General features: G+C 45.0%; 1 protein-coding gene across 11 annotated transcripts in view; it reads right to left on the bottom strand.

The window, feature by feature from the left end:
- FHAD1 (forkhead associated phosphopeptide binding domain 1) overlaps positions 1-20,045 on the bottom strand; it is a 160,791-nt gene extending 140,746 nt beyond the window's left edge. For all 11 annotated transcript variants that reach the window (XR_004441076.1, XR_004441077.1, XM_033228219.1 and 8 more), the window contains exons 1-2: positions 19,890-20,045; positions 15,079-15,185 (exon numbers count right to left, since the gene is read on the bottom strand). Coding sequence is in view for 9 of the 11 variants with exons in the window: in XM_033228219.1 (XP_033084110.1) it covers positions 15,079-15,171 (93 nt within the window). In the remaining 2 variants the exon portion in view is untranslated. The remainder of the gene's footprint in view (positions 1-15,078; positions 15,186-19,889) is intronic.
- Positions 20,046-20,310: the final 265 nt, after the last annotated feature.

Here is a 20,310-nt window from a genome sequence, read left to right on the forward strand (position 1 = left end):
TGATGTTGGTAGAAAGCTCTGCTGCTAACATAGGCTGAATGTATAAGCTCCACTCTGCTGAGCTGTCTCATTATGAGATTAACTGCTGTTCTGTTTTTATTATTAGCAGCAGCTAACATATTTTGGGAACTTCCTGTGAACTGGGACTTACCAAAGCACTTTGTATTCCTTCCCTCATTTAATCTGCAAAACAGCCCTTTACAGGGAGTTCTACTATCATCTCCATATTACAGCTGGAGAAGCTGAGACTCAAAAGGCAAAGTGAGAGACCAGCATTACCCTGTCACTAAAATCAGACAAAGACATTAGAAGAAAACTATAGACCAATATCCCTAATGAATACTGATGCAAAAATCTTCAACAAACTATTAGCAAACAGAATTCAACAGCTTATTAAAAGGATTATACACCATGACCAAGTGGGATTTATTCCTGGAATGCAGGGATGGTTCAACATGAAAATCAATCTGTGTAATATAACACATTAACAGAATGAAAAGGAAAAACCAGATGACTATCTTGACTGATGGAGAAAAAGCACTTGGCAAAATTTAACACTCTTTCCATGACAAAAACACTAAAAAAAAAAAAAAAAAAAAAAAACTAAATAGAAGAAAACTACATCAACATAATAAAGGCCATATATGAAAAGTCCATAGGTAACATAATTCTCCATGGTGAAAGACTAAGACTTTTCCTCTAAGACCAGGAACAAGATAAAGATGCCCACCCTCACCACTTCTATTTGAAATAGTACTGGCCGGGCGCGGTGGCTCAAGCCTGTAATCCCAGCACTTTGGGAGGCCGAGACGGGCGGATCACGAGGTCAGTAGATCGAGACCATCCTGGCTAACACGGTGAAACCCCGTCTCTACTAAAAAAAAAATATACAAAAAATTAGCTGGGTGAGATGGCGGGCGCCTGTAGTCCCAGCTACTTGGGAGGCTGAGGCGAGAGAATGGCATAAACCCGGGAGGCGGAGCTTGCAGTGAGCTGAGATCCGGCCACTGCACTCCAGCCTGGGCGACAGAGCGAGACTCCGTCTCAAAAAAAAAAAAAAAAAGAAATAGTACTGGAAGTCCTAGCCAGAGCAGTTAGAAAAGAAAAAGAAGTGAAAGGCATTCAATATATTCCAGAAGTAAAATTACCTCTATTGTCGGACAACATGATTTTTATATGTAGAAAGCCCTAAAGATTACACACACACACAAACACATACACATATAAGTACAACACTGAATTCATAAATATTCATAATAAATAATTTATTTATGAATATTTCATAATAAATAATTCATAAGTGAATTCAGTGAAGTTGCAGGATACAAAATCAGCACGCAAAAATCACTGGTATTTCTATACACTAATAATGTGTGGGGAAAAGAAAGAGAGATCAGACTGTTACTGTGTCTATATAGAAAGAAGTAGACATAAGAGACTCCATTTTGTTCTGTATTTGAGATGCTGTTAATCTGTGGCCCTACCCCCAACCTTGTCCTTGCAAGAGACTTGTGCTGTGGTGACTCAAGGTTTAATGGATTTGGGGCTGTGCAGGGTGTGCTTTGTTAAACAAGTGCCTGAAGGCAGTATGCTTGTGAAAAGTCATCACCATTCTCTTAATCTCAAGTACCCAGGGACACATACACTGTCAAAGGTCGAAGGTCGCAAGGACCTCTGCTTAGGAAAGCTAGGTATTGCCCAAGGTTTCTCCCCATGTGATTGTCTGAAATATGGTCTCGTGGGAAGGGAAAGACCTGATCGTCACCCAGCCTGACACCCATGAAGGGTCTGTGCTGAGGAGGATTAGTATAAAAGGAAAGAAGGCCTCTTGGCAGTTGAGATAGAGAAAAGCATCTGTCTCCTGCCCGTCCCTGGGCAATGGAACATCTCGGTGTAAAACCCAATTGTATGTCCTATTTATTGAGATGGGAGAAAACCTCCTTAGGCTGAAGGTGGGACTTGCTAGCAGCAATGCTGCTCTTTATGCGCTAAAAAGGTTTATGGAAATGTTTGCATATGCATATCAAGGCACAGCACTTTTCCTTAAACGTATTCATGTCACAGAGATCTTTATTCATATGTCTTACTGCTGACCTCCCTACTATGATCTTATTATCCTGCCACTTCCCCTTTTCCGAGATGGTAAAGATAATGATCAATAAATACTGAGGGAACTCAGAGACCAGTGCTGGCCCAGGTCCTCTGTATGCTGAGCGCAGGTCCCCTGGGCCCACTTTTTCTTTCTCTATACTTTGTCTCTGTGTCTCATTTCTTTTCTCAAGTATCTCGTTCCACCTAACGAGAAATGCCCACAGATGTGGAGGGGCAGGCCACCCCTTCAATAATGAACAAGCCAAAAAGTAAAATAAGAAAATTCCATTTACAATAGCATCAAAAAGAATAAAATATTAGAAATAAACTTAACCAAGGAGGCAACAGACTTGTTCATTGAAAACTACACAATGTTGCTGAAAGAAATTAAGGAAGACACAAATAAATGGAAAGACAACCCATGTTCATGAATTGGAAGACCTAATATTGTTTAGAATATCAATACTATCCAAGTAACCTATAGATTGAATGCAATCGTTATCAAAATCCCAATGGTGTTCTTTGTTCCCCAGAAATAGAGAATTTTATTCTAAAATGTATATGGATTCTCGAAGGAAACTTGAAGAGCCAAAACAATCTTGAAAAAGAACAACAGTTGGAAGTGTCATACTTCCTGGTTTCAAAAGTTATTAAAAAGAGAGAGTAATCCAAATAGTATGGGCCTGGTATTTATGCCAGACACACACACAGGGAAACAGATTAGAAAGCCCCCAAATAAACCTTTGCATATATGGTCAAATCATTTTCGACAAGGGTGTCAATACTATTCAATGGTGGAAAGGACAGTCTTTGGAACAAATGATGCTGGGAAAATTGGATATCCACATGTATTAGTAAAAGAATGAAACTAGGCCAGGCACAGTGGCTCACACCTGTAATCCCAGCACTTTGGAAGGCTGAGGTGGGCAGATCACAAGGTCAGGAGATCGAGACCATCCTGGCTAACACAGTGAAACCCCGTCTCCACTAAAAATACAAAAAATTAGCCGAGCGTGGTGGCGGGCGCCTGTAGTCCCAACTACTCAGGAGCTGAGGCAGGAGAATGGCGTGAACCCGGGAGGCGGAGCTTGCAGTGAGCAGAGATGGCGCCACTGCACTCCAGCCTGGACGACAGAGCAAGACTCTGTCTCAGAAAAAAAAAAAAAAAAGAATAAAGCTGGATCCTTAACTTACACCATAAACAAAAATTAGTTCAAAATGGATCAACGATCTAAACATAAGAGCTAACACTATAAAACTCTTAAGAGAAAACATAGAAGAAAAGCTTCAGGACAATAGATTTGACACTTATTTCTTGGCAATGACACTGAGAACACAGGCAACAAAAGTAAACATAGATAAACTGGACGACATTAACATGAAAACTTCTGTGTATCGAAGGATACACTCAACATACTGAAAAGGCAACCTACAGAATGGAAGAAAATATTTACAAATCACACCTCTGAAAAGGGGTTAACATCCATGATATAGAAAGAACCCCACAACTCAACAGTAACAAAACCAAAATAACCCTATCACAAATGTGCAAATGGACTTTCTCCAAAGAAGATACACAAATGGCCAACAAGCATATGAAAAGAATGCTCAAGATCACAAATCATTAAGAAATGCAAACCAAAACCACAAGGAGATACCACTTTGCACCCATTAGGATGGCTACTATAAAAACACAGAAAATAAATGTTGGCAAGGATGTGGAGATATTAAACCCTCGTGCACTGTGGCTGGGAATGTAAAATAGTGCAGTCACTGTGGAAACAATATTGTGGTTCCTCAAAAATTTAATAATAGAATTACCATATGATCTGGCAATGCCACTTCCGGGTATCTATTCAAAAGAATTGAAAGTAGGGTCTCAAAGAGACATTTGTACAGTCATGTTCCTGGCAGCATTATTCACAGGAGCCAAAAGATGAAAGCAACCCAGGTGTCCATGGACAGATAAAAGGATAAACAAAATGTGGTCCATCCAAACAATGGATGTTATTTAGCTTTTAAAAGAAAATGCCACAACATGGATGAACCATGAGAACATATGCTAGTGAAATAAAGCAATCACAAAATACGTATTGTGGCTGGGCAGGGTGGCTTACACCTGGAATCCCAGCACTTTGTGAGGCTGAGGTAGGAGGATTACTTGAGCCCAGGCGTTAGAGGCCAGTCTGGAAACATAGTGAGACCTCGTTTCCAGCTCTCCTACTTCCTAGTGGGGTGACCTTGGGCAAGTGATCTATTCCCTTGGGACCTCAGTTTCCTCATCTGTAAACAGGGATAATAACAGAATGGCCCTTATGGGTTTGTGGTGAAGAGTAAATGAAACAGTATATATAAAAAACACTTAGAAGAATATTTTAGCTCAGTAGCAGGTGTTAAAATGCTTGCTATTATGCGTAGAAGGATGGGCTCTGCACTTAGAAAGCCCTGAGTTCAAGTCCCACCTCTGCTGTGTTTCTGCTGTGCAACCTGGGACAAGTTTCTTTGCCTCTCTGAGGATGCTTCCTATGCTGCAAAAATGAGTGTGATAAGCTCTACCTCAAAGGACTGACAAAAGATACTATTTGGCAAAATTTTCAGTGTGGTAGGATAACATTTTTGAAATTAACTGGTATGTATGTGCGTGTGTGTGTGCTAAAAACACAGGGACTTGCTATGTTGCCCAGGCTGGAGTGCAGTAGTTATTTCCAGGCACCATCAAAGCATAATACAGCCTTGAACCCCTGGGCTCTAGTGATCTTCCTGCCTCAGCCACCCCAGTGTCTGGGACGACAAGCACATGTGTGTATCGAATCATATTTCTTTCTACCTTTTGGTCCTTGGCCATCCCACGCCCCCACTGTGACCCCTGTCACTGCCTCAGGAAAGGGATGTAATACAGAAACAGAACAAGCTGGGGTTTTCAAAGGAAGAAAGATGTGAGGAAATGGCCAGGGCTCTGGTGAGACTGTGAGTCTGGGAGCGGAGGGAAAGAGGAAGTTTGTCGGCTTCCCTCCTGTCAGTAGGAGCCTTGCCCAGCTTCTCTGGGAGTCTTGAGGAATGGGCAAGTCCCCGAGAAGATGCTGGTTCATGGGGTATCTCTGAGAGCTCCTCAGAATCAGTGCAACCCTGAGAGAGAGAGGGGAGAGTTCCGAGAGCCCTGAGTAATGGAGTCTATGACATTTCTCCCCAGTGCACCGAGGGCTCCAAAGAACCTTGAGCTGAGACAGTAACGCATGCCCACTTGCTAGGCACTCATGACAGAGCAGTGATTAATCATTCTCGGGTTCACAACCCCATTCCGGAAGTCCTCTTTTCCTGAAGCTCCTTGTCCCTGCACGGTCCCAGACAGCCTGACCACGAATCCCAGCCCTCTGTGCCCTTCATACGTGACCTTGGGCAGGCTCCTTAGTCTGTCTGTGCCACAACTTCCTCATCTGTAAAATGGGGAAAGGGATATCCCTACCTTGCAGGGTTGCTGAAAGGATTAAACGAGTTAATACCCACAAAAGTGCAAAGAACAGTGCCTGGCACAAAGTAAACCCACAGTAATGCGAACGATAGCATCCTCCTCTTAGCTCACCCTCCATCTTTCTCCACTGTCCCTGGCAGTGACCCTACTGATTCCTCTGACAAGCTCTCAACATCCCACAGTATCGCTTCCCTCTCCATGGCCAGAGTCCAGGCAAGAGACGGTAATAACTGTGGTTGGCAGAATGGTCCCTCAAAGGTGTCCATGTCCTGATCCCTGGAACCTGTGAGTGTGCTGCTACCTTACATGGCAGAGGGATGGTGCAGATATGATAACGATGACTAATCTTGAAACAGGGAGGTTCACCTGGATTATTCAGAGGAGGCTAATCCAAACACGTGAGCCCTTAAAAACAAAGAACTTTCTCTGGCTGGAGTTGGAGAGAGGAGTCAGACGGGGAGGTCAGAGAAATCTGAAGCATGAGAAAGACTGGGCCCATTGTTGCTGGTTTTGAAGATAAAGAGGCCATGAGCCATGTGGAATTGGGAGGCCTCTGAAGCTGAGGCTGGACTCCAACCGACGGCCAGTGAGGACACGGAGGCCTCGGTTATATAGCAGCATCGAGCAAAATTCTTCCAACAAACTGAGTGGGGCTAGAAGCAGACAATGCTCTGGAGCCTCCAGCCAAGAGCCCAGGCGCCAATACTTTGATTTTGGCCTTGAGTGACCTGGGGCAGAGGAACCAGCTGAGTCCACCCAGACTTCTGACCTCCAGAACTGTGAGATAATAAATATTCATTGTTATAAATATAAAAATGAATACAATAACCAAAATGTACTGTAGTATGGACCACCTGCCAGACACTGTCCTGAGCACTTCATGGTAATTCAGTCTCGTAACACAGTTCCCCGCCATACACACACAGAAGTTGCAGCCGAGAATGGCTGGGTAACTTGCCTGGAACCCTACAACTCAGAGGGCAGAGCCAGGATTACAGGCAAGAGGCCTAGCACTGAGTTCATGCTCTTGACCACCCTGTTCTAGAGCCGCCCTGCTGTTCTTTGTCCACCCATTCTCCCTACGCTTGTCAGTGTTCTCTTCAAAAGAACAATTAATTTCTCTCCGGCTCAAAGCCTTTTGAGGAGGGGGTTCCATTTTTGCAGCAAGTTAAACATGAAACACTTAGCCTAGCTTAGGTGGCCTTTTTGCACGTGAGTGGCAGGGCCATCCAGCCCTCATCACGCCATGCCAAGTGCTTCATGCAACACCTCCAGATCTTTGCGTGCACTGTTTCTTACACCTGGCAGGGAGAGGGGGGCCCTTTCTCACCTACCATACTGGCAAAACCAGGCTTTCTCTTATAAGAGGCAGTTCCCGCTTGGTTGGCTCTGAGGAGCTGTCCCCAACAGCTGACAGAGGATCCTCAAGGGTCCTCTATGCACGCCCCAGCGCACATCTTCCCAGGAAAACACCTGCAGCCTGGGTCGACCTTTCCTCTTTACCCCAATCCCACACTAGAGGGCGCCACCTCAGTTTGTTGCATCAATGAGGATCACAAGAAAAGTGATTTTCGCTGTTCCGCTTATAATCCTCACCTAGGAGTTCAAACTGTGGAATTTCCCACTACCGATTATCTTAACTGACTCACGAGGAATTTCAGATATTTAGATTTTTAGATGTTCCCTAAAGCCAAATTTACAACCAATGAAGCATCTTTGTCTAGAAGCATTGCATCAGACAGCCCCAAGTCTGAAACTCAGCCCCACCGTCCCCGATTAGATGTGTGATTTGGGGCAAGTTATTTAACCTTTCTGAGCCCCATTTCCACATCTTTACATGAGGATAATAACGATAGTAGTAGTTCTTGCCTGATAGGGCTGTTTGAGGATGCAGCTCTGTAACACATACACAGCATATACATAGAACACATATAAAACCACACGAGATGCCTCATAAGTAGCCTATACATGGGGGTGTGGCTGTTTGTATTATCTGTGCTAGCCAAAAGAACCTTGAGCTGAGACAGCAATGTGTCTCAAAAGATTATGATCTTCTACCTCACACTCATTAGGATGGCTACCGTAAAAACAACAAACCCCAGAAAATACCAAGTGCTGGCGAGGATGTGGAGAGACTGGAGCCCTTATGCAGTGCTGCTGGGAAAGCGAAATTGCGCAGCCACCGTGGAAAGCGGTATGGCAGTTCCTCAAAACATTAAAAATAGAACTGTCATCTGATCCAGCGGTTCTGCTTCTCTTCTGGGTATGGACCTGAAACAATTGAAAGCAGGGGCTTGAAGAGATATCTGGTGATGGCTCACACCTATAATCCCAGCACTTTGGGAGGCTGAGGAGGGCGGATCACCTGAGGTCAGGAGTTCGAGAATAGCCTGGACAGCATGGTGAAACCCTGTCTCTACTAAAAATACAAAAAAATTAGCTGGGCATGGTGGTGCATGCCTGTAGTCCCAGCTGCTCAGGAGGCTGAGGTAGGAGAATCACTTGAACCTGGGTGGCAGAGGTTGGCAGTGAGCTGAGACTGTGCCACTGCACTCCATCCTGGGTAACAGAGCAAGACTCTGACTCCATTAAAAAGAGAGAGAGAGACAGAGAGAGACCTTTACAGTTATGTTTATAGCAGCATTATTCACATCAGCCAAAAGCTGGAGGCAACCCTAGGGTCCATTGACAGATGAATGGATCAACAAAATATAGTACAGACATGCAGCAGCCACTATTCAGCCTTAAAAAGGAAGGGAACTCTGACACATGCTGCGACAGAGGAACCTTAAGAACATTGTGCCAAGTGAAATAAGCCAGTCGCAAAAGACACGTACCATACAATTCTACGTCTATGAGGAACCTGCAACAGGCAAATTCAGAGACAGACAGTACTTTCTGTCAGAAAGATGGTGGCTGCCAGGGCCTGGGGGGCTGGGAGGGAAGGAGAATTCTTCCTCAGTAGGAACAGAGTTTCAGTTTTGCAAGATGAAGAGAGCTCCTGTGGATGGATGGTGGTGGCAGAGCAACAATGTGAGGCCAGGTGCGGTGGCCTGCACCTGTAATCCCAGCACTTTGGGAGACTGAGGCAGGTGGATCACCTGAGGTAGGGAGTTCGAGACCAACCTGGCCGACATGGCAAAACCCCATCTGTACTAGAAATACAAAAATTAGCCAGGCGTGGTGGTGCATGCCTGTAATCCCAGCTACTCAGGAGGCTGAGGCACGAGAATCACTTAAATCTGGGAGGCAGAGGCCGCAGTGAGCCAAGATTGTGCTACAGCACACCAACCTGGGTGACAGAGCAAGCGAGACTCTGTCTCCCTACCCATCCCCCCACCAAAAAAAAATGTGGATGCAATTAATGCCACTGAACTGTACACTTAAAATGGCGAAGATGTAAATTGTACGTTATGTGTATTTAATAAAAAGAGAGATGATGATCTAGTCCTTTTCTTCAAACTTCTTCTTCTTGCAAGGCCTCCATGTGCTGAAGGGAAAGCAGGCCCATGCATTGCTGTGTTGGGAACTGACCAGTGATGTCAGGGGAGAGAAAAGTTCCCTGAGGACTGGCGAGATCAGACGAGGCACATCACAGAGCACAGAACGCCTGGTGGGGAGCCGGGGCTGAGTGTGTGAGCACAGCTGAGGTGGGACGGTGAATGGGCGCATCCTGATGAGACAGCGGGCAGCTGGACATCCCCCAGGCCTGCTTCTTTTGGTGGATCTCATCACAGGACCGGGGATGGGTGAGCATCTTTATCCAGGTCCGTGTCTACCTGTCACCTTCTCTCTCAAAACTTGAGGGGTTCACACATACCATGGGAAATGTGAATTAAAATGCCACAGATACCATGTTTCGCCTCTTAGATAAGCAGAAATTTGTCAGGTAGGTCACATGCTCCACTAGGGAGAGGAGGGGGTGCCCCCACTGCTGGTGGGGAACTGACTCTGTAAGCCTTCACTGGAGGGCAGTGTGTCGATGCCATCAGAGCTGCAGCCATATATGCCCTTTGACATGGCACATAGGCTCGCGTGTCTGTGAAATGATGGGTAAAAGGTATTCAGTGCAGCATTGTTTAATAATAACAAAAAAGACTTTGAGGCAGGCTCTTATAGTTCTTATAGGCAGCCCAGAAATGGCAGGTGCCAGGCAAAGGGATACGACTCATTGGGTTGGATGGTTCTGTTGTGTTTGTTAGATCACTCCTGTGCCCTCACCCTCTGATCCCATGAGAAGGGGCTGATGTGCTATAGAGAACATTTCCCCTAGAGAGAAAGGAGTCAATTAGCAAGATGCTATCCACAAACGGCAGAGGAGCAGCATGAGCATTTCACCTGCATCCCCCTGCAGTTTCTGCCCTTTGCTTTTCTCCATGATCTTCATCCTCCTAGCCACGGCACTGCATTGACTCGGGCTGCCCTGCAAGTCAATTGTAAAGGGAATCCGGAAACCTCCTCGGTGCAGGGCAGGGCAGGGCGAAGTCCTAAGGAGAAGATCAGCTCTCCACTCTTCTTTTTTTTGAGACACAGTCTCGCTCTGTTGCCCAGGCTGGAGTGCAGTGGCACAATCTCATCTCACTGCAATCTCCCAGGTTCAAGCAATTCTCCTGCCTCAGCCTCTCAAGTAGCTGGGATTACAGGCGTGCACCACCATACCCGGCTAATTTTTGTATTTTTAGTAGAGATGGGGTTTCACCGTGATGGCCAGGCTGGTCTCAAACTCCTGATCTCAAGTGATCTGCCCACCTCAGCCTCCCGAAGTGCTGGAATTACAGGCCTGAGCCACCGTGCCTAGCCAGCTTTCCATTCTTTAACCTTTGCTTCTCTTTTCCTCAAAACAAAGTATATTGAAATAGTACACACACACACACACACACACACACACACACACACACACACACACACACAAACAAAAAGAGTGAACAGGAGCTCCCCTGGCATCAGAAGAGGAGAAGCTGGAGTCCCTGGAGATGGAGCAGTGAGAGGGAGGGCAGCCTTAAGGCAGGGCTCTCAAGGTTCGGTCCTGGAAGCATCTCCATGGGGACCCTCACCAGAAACTGCAGAGCAGAGAAATGGACAGATTCCCGACCTCGCCTAACCCCACCGCGTCAGAAAGCCTTGGAATTCATGTTTAACAATCACACTCATGCACATGAAAAACCCAGCAACCATTGGCTTGTGACATTGCTGCCTTCTGGAAGAATTAAGTCCCTTTCTTATCAGTGTCCAAGTAACAGCCACATCCAACTATAAACATCACAGTTCAAAAACCACATAAAATTATACAGATTATAACCAGAAGGTTTAGCTCTGAAATGAGCAAGGCTGGTGGCCGAGGTATTCCAGCACTGTCCATTGCAGGTGGGGGTGGGGGCAGATTCTGAAAGGAGCTCCTGATTTCTGCACAAGGCAGCCAGGGAGCCCATTTCAATAGACAGGTCTTCCACTTGCTGAAAATCCGTCAGTGGCATCTTCCCATTGTTTTTCAGATAAAGACTAACATTCTTACGGTGGCAGGAAGGAGTCCTGCCTGCCTTTAGCTCTCCCCCTTCCCACTCTGACCTCCACACACTGGTTTTCTTTCAGTTCATCAGGCTCTCCATATGCTCTTCCACCCCAGGGCCTTTCCACACACTGTTCCTTCTCCCTTTGTCTAGTTAAGTCCTTCTCATGCTCCATATTCCTTTCATTTAGAGCCCTGACATAAGCTTGAAACCATCCAGGCTCTGCAGATCCTCTGACCTATGTCTCTCTCCTAGCAGCTTCCTGATTGCAGGGACCATGTGTGAGTATCCCCAGGCTTACCTCTGTGCTGGGGCTCCAGGCAAATGTCTGTGGAATGAATGAGTGATAATAATGGCAAAAACCAGGCTGGCTAAAACAGGCTTCCTATTACCATTAGGAAACCAAACTCCTTTCATGATACAGAAAAAAAAAAGTCTGGAGGGCAAAACTCTACAAATATCGATGTTGATTGTCCCTGAGTCATATGATTACAAGTGATTTTTATTTTCTTCTTTACAGTTTGCTTTCTCCCAATTTTTTAAAAAGCAATAGGTACATAATTACCTTCCATTATCAGAATATATGAACAATGTCAGATTATAATATCAACAAGCAAAAAAAAAGTCAGCTTTGCAAATGACTACATTAATAAATCTTTAGAAGCATAGCTCCCTATTCTTCAGGATTTATCCAAGTAAATAAAACAATCTTCTCTCTTTGTTAGGTGTAAATGTTGGCTAATTTCACAGCTGATTTTTTTTTTTAAGATTCCTGAACTTTATTTAGTGGAATGACTTCTAACAGCACAAATAAGACAAATGATAAATTGACTGTTGAATTATTATTACTCAGGGTGGCTTATAGCTGATCAAGCATGATTCTCGGGTTAATCAGAAAGGCCCAGTGAAGGCAGAAGAGGGGCAATTTTCACCTTGTCTTATAAAATATTTTCTGAAAAATATGGACACACCTGTAGGTTTCAGTTCTTCAAAACAGACCTGTGTCCCCCACATCCCTTCTTAAAGCAAATCTCCTCTCCCAAATCGATTTAAGCTTTGGGAAGAGGATTTGTCTAAGAGAAGATATAAAAGCCCATTAAAAGTCTATTCACAAAGCATTTGGCAACTCATGTATCATCTGTTCTCTCGGGAGTTAGTGCAAGCTCATGCTTCTGGAAATGCAACTGATTCCTTCATAAATCAATGGAACTGTTGCTGACAGTGGTGACTTACTTTTTAAACTAAGGCCAAGGAGCAGTAAGCAGTCAATTATTTTTATACAATCAATGCTACTCAATTTCTGTCTCTCTCTATATAATAATTGTCCTCATTAGTTCCCGTTTCCAAATAATTTGTTAGTATCAGTGGATACCCGCCTTAACCCTGTGAACAAAAATTCTCTGTCTCCATTTTATGCGACCATAATAATGATTGTGGTGTCATCGACTTCGTACCATATGCCAGGTACTTTATATGCATTTTCTCATTTAATCCCTACAGCCCTGTGAAATAAGTGGTTTATAGATGGAGAAAACGAGCTCAGCATGATTAAGTAGTTTCCTTGAAATCACACAGCCAGAAAACGGTCTAAGAGATTCAAATCCAGGTTTACCTCCAAAGCCTGTGCTTTTAAAAATTACTACTGTTTTCTAATATCATAGTCCAGTTCAAAACAGGAATCACTGTCTCTACCTTGGCCACCCGGAAGGTAAAACTACCTTAAATTTATCCTTTGTTATGATACAGAAGAAATTACAGTTCTTTTTATTTGATTTTTCCACTTTGTACACTGAACAGTTTTCTGTGTCCTTGTAGAGAGACCATGTCACAGATGAGAATCTCAAGGGAAGGTATGTTGAGTTATTTTAAAATCGATTGCGTTTATAACTCTTAGAAAACTAGAAATGCAGGGGGAATATTCTCCATTTGATAAAGAACACCTATAAAAAAAAAAACCCCTATAGCTAATATAATATTTAATGATGAAAGACTGAATGCTTTTCCCTTAAAATCAGGAACAAGGTAAATATAAAGATTTATACTGCTCTCACCACTCTTATACAACAGAGTACTGGAAATCCCAGCCAATGCAATATCTCAAGAAAATAAAATTAAAAGTGTACAGATCAAACAGGTAAAAATGAAACTGTTTTAACTTGCAGATGACATGGTAACATCCTAAGCAGGCAACAAAAATACTTCTAGAAAGTTCAGTTAAGGTTGCAAGATACCATATAAGCATACAAAAATCAATTATGTTTCTATATACTGGCAATGAATAGGTGGCCACTGAAATTTAAAGTATAATACCATTTACCATCACAAACAAAAAAGGAGAAATTAAGTACTTAAGTATAAATCCAGCAAAACATGTACAGGATTTGTATGCTGAAAGCTACAAAGTATTCATGAAAGAAATCAAAGAAGACCTAAATCAACGCAGAAACATACCACATTCATGGATTGAAAAACCACATAGTAAATATATAAATTCTTTCCACATCGATGTATAGATTTAAACACAATTTCTATCAAAATCTCAGCAGGACATTTCATAGATACAGACAGACTTATTCTAAAATTTATATGGAAAGGAAAAGGAAGCAGAAGAGGTGAGACAATTTTTTGATTGCTACACACAAATCTATTAATACACATGTGATCTATAAAATGATACAAAACTACACACATTGTCCTTCTCTCTCTCTCTCTCTCCCCCCCCCGACACATACACACACACACACACACACAGAGCATTTATGTCAATTTCCTGGTTTTGATATTGTTATAGTCACACATAGTATGTAACCATTGGAGGAAACTGGGTGAAAGGTAGGTGTGATCTCTGCCTACTATTTTTGGAACTTCTTGTGAATCTCTAATTTCAAAATGCAGGGTTAAAAAACAGTGAGGTCTGAAAGACATCTGCTTCTCACAGTTACAAACAGATTCCACGGCATTTCTCTTTCCACTTCAATATTTTAACCCCCTTCCATATTTAAACAGGCTCAAAGCCACTGTTTTTATTATTATTCTCCTTCTTTCAACTTCCTTGGTTGTCAGTGAGCTGAGGCTTTGGACCAAACCACAGCTAATTCAGAGAATGAAATGAAAGACTGCCCAGGCTAAGCCTGGGGCCTGGAGCTCCATGGCCTTCCTGGCCTCTGAGAGGCCCACAGCAGTCCCACACGGGGTCTTGAAAGGGAGAGAGGCCTAGCCCAGAGCAGGCAAAAGCCAAAGCACCAGCTCCGTGCCCACCTTCTGAAACACACATCAGGCTGGGGAGATGACCACAGGTGTGAGGTAGGAGGTGGCACTGGACTCCAGAGGTGGGGCTCAGACACTGGACCAGATTGAGGACTAGCTAAAACAGGGCCAAGGTGAAAGCAACTTTCAATCAGACCTGCCCACCAAAGTGCCACGTCAATGTACTGTTGCCAGGGCAACACCCAAGAGTTATCTCCCCTTTCCATGGCATCCAATGATCCCAAAGTTATTATCCCTTCCCTGCATAAACCCGCCCTTAATCTGCATACAGTTAAAAGTGAGTATAAATATGACTGCAAAACTGCCCTGAGCTGCTGCTCTCTGTCCACAGGGTAGCCCGGCTCTGTAGGAGCAGCCACACAGCTGTAACACTGCTGCTTCGATAAGTCTGTTTCCTTCTACTCCTGGCTTGCCCTTGAATTCTTTCCTGCACAAAGCCAAGAATCCTCTCGGGATAAGCTCTACTTTGGGGCTCATCTGCTCTGCATCGGGTGGGACAGCGACAGATGTGTTCAGCAAAGGATGGGGCACATCCCACTCTGCACAGCACTCAGCTTCACTCCTTATGCCAGCGAAATGGGGTACCCGTGGCAACTGGCTATTGGTAGCACACCAAGGAAAGGTATGGCTGCTTGCCCAAGGTTGTGGTGTACAAGAGACTGGAGTCCACATCATACTAAGGACTGCTGAAGGGGGAAGGAAGGGGTCAGGGAGCGGATGGGAACAGGTGGGAAGACTTCTTACCTGTAAAACAAGGTCTGAATCTTCATGCCTTCCAATTGTGGTACTTTTATTTAGGACAAAAAAGCCTTCTGCGCTCTTTAGATAGGCTTTCATCCTCTCTGTTTTCCCTACATAAGGTTTTCAGAAAGAATTCTGTTAGAAAATGCAGGCCTCTAATTATTCAACAACGTCATACTTAGAATGAATGAAATAACCAGAGAGTCACGTCCAAAGCGAGAAATCAGAAAAGGGGGGATTAGATAGATGAGTCAACAATGATGACAAGGACAATTCTGCAGCTTTTGAAGATGATCTCTTCTAACCATGGTATCTAGCATAGAAAAGCCTGGTTCTAATAATCAAACAGAGGGCATTTCTTAAGTAACTCAGGAGACAAGCAAACAAAAGCTAAAACAACCTGACAACAAATCTGAGTTCCACTGATGACTGCGCTCTACCTCCCATCAAGCTTAGTATGAGCTTAGTGATCTGACACACCAAGTATTCAGGTTCTGTGTTCCTAATCCAACCCTTACTAGCTCTGTGACCTTGGGTGAGTTACTTATTCTCTCTGTGACTCAGTTTCCTCATCTATAAAATGGGTGGGGGTTTTTTTTGTTTTTGTTTTTGTTTTTTTCCTGAGACAGGGGCTCACTTTGTCATCCCGGCTATAGGGCAGTGAGCAATCTTGGCTCACCAAAGTCTCGATCTCCTGGGCTCAAGCAATCCTCCTGCCTCAGCCTCTCGAGTAGCAGGGATTACAGGTGCACACCACCACACATGGCTAATTTTTTGTAGAGACGGGGTATTGCCATGTTGCCCAGGCTAGTCTCAAACTCTTGAGCTCAAGCAATCCTCCCACCTTGGCCTCCCAAAGTGCTGGGATTACAGATGTGAGCCACCACACCCATCCTAAAATGGGTTTTGCAAGGATTAAATGTGCTAATACACGTGCGGTATCTAGAATGGTGCCTGGCACACACCGAACCCTCATTTGTACTACTCTTATTAATGTTGTCAACCTGGGCTTCTCAAACTCTGATCCAAGGAGCGCTAAACTTCCATAGAGCTTATTTGATTCGTTCATTCATATTTAGAGATGAAGTCCTGCTCTTTGGCCAGGCTGAGTGCAGTGGCACAATCACAGCTCACTGCAGCCTTGAACTCTTGAGCTCAATGATCCTCCTGCCTCAGCCTCCAGAGTAGCTAGGAATACAGGCATGCCACATGTCTGCTTTTAGAGTTTCTTAAAGTGTTATCATTGGAGAGGCAGGCATTAGATGATGTTTTCCTTTTTAAATCGCTGCATTTATTCATTTATTTAGTTAGGGGAAAAAAGATTACTTTTTTTTTTTTTTTTGAGACGGAGTCTCGCTCTGTCGCCCAGGCTGGAGTGCAGTGGCGCGATCTTGGCTCACTGCAAGCTCTGCTTCCCGGGTTCCCGCCATTCTCCTGCCTCAGCCTCCAGAGTAGCTGGGACTACAGGCGCCCGCCACCATGCCCAGCTAATTTCTTTACGTATTTTTAGTAGAGACAGGGTTTCATCGTGTTAGCCAGGATGGTCTCTTATCTCCTGACCTCGTGATCCGCCCTCCTCAGCCTCCCAAAGTGCTGGGATTACAGGCTTAAGCCACCGCACCTGGCCGAAAAAAGATTACTTTCAAAGGCAAAATATCAAGATTATAGCTCAGCCATGTAATCAGGACCCTGCACAGTATTCCCCCCAGCATTTTACTATAAAAATGCCAACCATACAGAGAGGCTGAAAAAAGCAGATAGTGAGCTCCTATGTACCCACCACTAGATTCTACCATCAGCATTTTGCCATATGTGCTTTATCACATATCTTTCCATCTATCCGTGTGTCCATCCATTTTATATTGTGGTGCATTTTGAAATAAGTTCTATACACATCTTTTAAGACAAACACTTCAGTGACTTCAGAAACTTCTAAAATGTTGACAGTAATTCATCTCGATCCTTGAATCTGATTTGAGATTATGTCTAAAGACGCAGGGTGAAAAAAAAAAAAAAGATGCAGGGTGATATCCTCCACCTCAATGCCTTGTCAAAGAACAACAGTCTCTCTTTTCCTTTCAATTGAAAAGTTAGTGAAATGCCAACTTATTGGACTATGGATAAAAACAAAACTCAACTAGTTGTGGTGGTACGGACTCTCAGGGCTGGCTCTGCTTTTCATCATCATCTCTGTCATCATTTATGGAGTCCTTAATAAGTGCCAGGCACTTTTCCTTGAATATACTCTTTTCATCCTCAGAGAAACCCTGCAAGGTAGGTGTCATTATTGTCCCTACTTTACAGACAAGGAGACTGAGATGCAGAGAGGTTAAGGTCCCCTAGCATTCGGGCAGGGAGACAGCCATTGCACGTCACCACTATATAATCCTCAGGCAGCTCAACTTTTCACACCTCCATCGCTGCTGGGTGGGGAGGGTGTGGGATGGGGGAGCAGAGAGAGTGACTGAGTGGGGGGAGGGAGAGGTGTCACTTGGGACACTGAGGTTGTCACTGTTTTGTTGACACTTGGGACATGAAATAACAGATAGCCCTTAACACCAGAATTCTATCCTCTGCAAAAAAGGAAAGACCCTTGGGAGTAAGAGAAATAAAACAAACCAGATAGTTTGTAAATTCTGAAGCCTATGAGAAATCCTTAGAAATATTAATACTTTCATATAATGAGAATTTTATTTTTAAGTCTGCTATCTTTAATAGGGATAAAAAGACATTTCTTTTTCCAAAAGAACCATGTCCTGTTGCCCTCAAATTGCCTGAGTTATTAATCTTCAATCAAAGAGGACTACATTATCAAGCACCACATTCAAAACTAAAGTAAAACTAATCTAAAGTCAACTTTCGAGAAATGTCTCTTTTGTGGGAAAGCCACAGGAAATGCCTCCAGAGTAAAACCCCAAATCTGAATGACTGGCTTTTTTTTTTTTTAGCTTTTCCCCCAGATGTTTCCATAGTTGGTGCCTTGTGGTAGCTACCTGACCACCCCAGCTAAAGGTGTCATTAGTCACTTCGTTGTCTAGCTAGCATGTGTCATGCTGTGGCTCCTTCCTTGAGCTTATCATTCTCTGTCATTTTCTTGTTCTTTACTTAGCTACATGTTTACTGTTTCCCTTTCACTGAGATATGTCCCAAGAGAGCCTGAACTGTGTTGTTTTAAACTCAATTACCCACGGGTTTCCTGTGTTTGTACCCATCTTCAGAGCAAAGACACTGCCAGATTTTGTTCCTGACAATCTTTCCAAGGACATCTGCAGGCCAAATATCCTGAGAGGATAAGGATAGTGTCCCCATCCAGGGCAGAGTGCAGACTTTTTTATGATAAAAATGTCATCTCCGGCCAGGCACAGTGGGTCACGACTGTAATCACAGCACTTTGGGAGGCCCAGGCAGACAGATCACCTGAGACCAGCCTGGCCAACATGGTGAAACCCTGTCTCTACTAAAAACGCAAAAAAATTAACCAGGTATGGTGGCATGCACCTGTAGTCCCACCTACTTAGAAATCTGCGGCAGGAGAATCACTTGAACCCAGGCAGCAGAGGTTGCAGTGAGCTGAGACTGTGCCACTGCACTCTAGCTTGGGCGACAGAGCAAGACTCCGTCTCAATTAAAAAAAAAAAAAAAGTCATCTCCTTCCAGGGCAAAGGTTGGGCACTGGCTAGCAATCCCTTTTAAAAGACTGGAGTTTCCTGAGCTTGGGGTTCCCTAGCTGGGACACAGACTCGCAGTGTGTACAGCATCCACCTGAGCTGTCCTGTCTCACCCCGGGGAACTTGCAGGGCAAGGGGAACCAATGCAAACATGAAGCTCACAGTGCCTGCTGTGCTGTGAGTAATAACATCCTTTGTCTCTGGTCCTGGAGTCTCTGGTCTTCTGCTAGCATCATTAAGCAGTGGCAGGTAGTGTAAAAATCTCAGACCCTTTGTGGTTCCTCACAGTTCTGTTCATTACTCCAACTCTGGCCCCTAGAGCTGCCAGGCTTGACACATAGTGGTACTCAGTAAATCATGAATGAATGAAAATACAAAATAATGCTTAAAAGTAAGTCAGGGTAGCCTAAGAACCTCTGACAGTAACCACCTTTCATTTTCCCCTTCAGTATTTATCCTAGATGACATTTTGGAAAAAAAAAAAAAAAGTCTATTTCTTTAACTGAATGGGTTGGGCCATATTTCCCCACTTTGATCTTGCCCTGTGCAGTCACTTTCCTACCTGAAAACACTGTAGAAAGTGATTAGATGCGTTAAACTCTGTAAATTAGTTCTATGACACAGGGCACCGACCATGGAAAAGAGCAAAAGAGCTTCAGTCATCTGCACTCCCTGCTTAGGGGTCAAAAGTGACATAGAGAAGCAAAATTTCTATTGCGGTGTTACCAGATCTTAAGTGGCCTGGGAGCCCTAGAAATTCCTCAGTATTGTATTTGGGAAGGGAGAGGTTAGGCAAGGGGGGGAGTCTCTCTGACTGTTGGGTGGGTGTGGTTCGTAAGTCAGGGGCGGCGGGGATGCCCATCCTAATCCCAGCTGTACCCGCCAGTACTTCCCAGAGTGGCATGGCTGGTGCCAAGGAGGGGTCTAAGGCCCCTGGGGGCTTTCTCCGCGGACGTGGATGGGGCTGCACCTGGAAAGGAGGGGTTGGTGTTGGGGCACCTACTGGGGTGCTCCTGGGGACCGGAGCCTGGATCTGGGAGGATGGGGACGGGGAGCCACTCCTCCTCCTCCCAGATCTAGTCCTCGCGGGACCGCCCCTTCCGGTCCCCGGTCTCGGCCCCCGGCCCCTTCCCGCACCGCACTTACCTGGCGGGAGGAAGAAGCCCGCGCTCCGACCTCCGCCGAGAGCCCTGCCAGCTCGGGAGGCGTCGGGCCCGCTCCCGGGCGAGGCCTCCCGGCCGCGCTCCCGCGGAGTCTCCAGCCGACACCCGGCGCCCCGCGCGCCCGCCCGGCCTGTGTACGCGCGTGGCCATGGCAACGCCGCGGGGCGCCTCGGGGCCCGGCCTAACAGGTAGGGGCGTGGCCTGCGCGGCAGAGGGAGCGTGGGACTGCGCAGGGAACGCCCACCGGGTTACCGCCTGCTGACTACTCCAGGCCCCACGAGCCTGCCCCATTTCACAGATGGGAAAGCGGAGGCTCATAGGTCACATAAGTGGCCCAAGGTTTTACAGAGAGGAAGGAGCACGAAGGAGATTTGATTCAAGAATCCTTTCCATTACCCCTCGCT

The sequence above is a fragment of the Trachypithecus francoisi genome, unplaced genomic scaffold (genome assembly GCF_009764315.1).
Source record: "Trachypithecus francoisi isolate TF-2019V2 unplaced genomic scaffold, Tfra_2.0 Lachesis_group12, whole genome shotgun sequence".
Classification (NCBI taxonomy): domain Eukaryota; kingdom Metazoa; phylum Chordata; class Mammalia; order Primates; family Cercopithecidae; genus Trachypithecus; species Trachypithecus francoisi.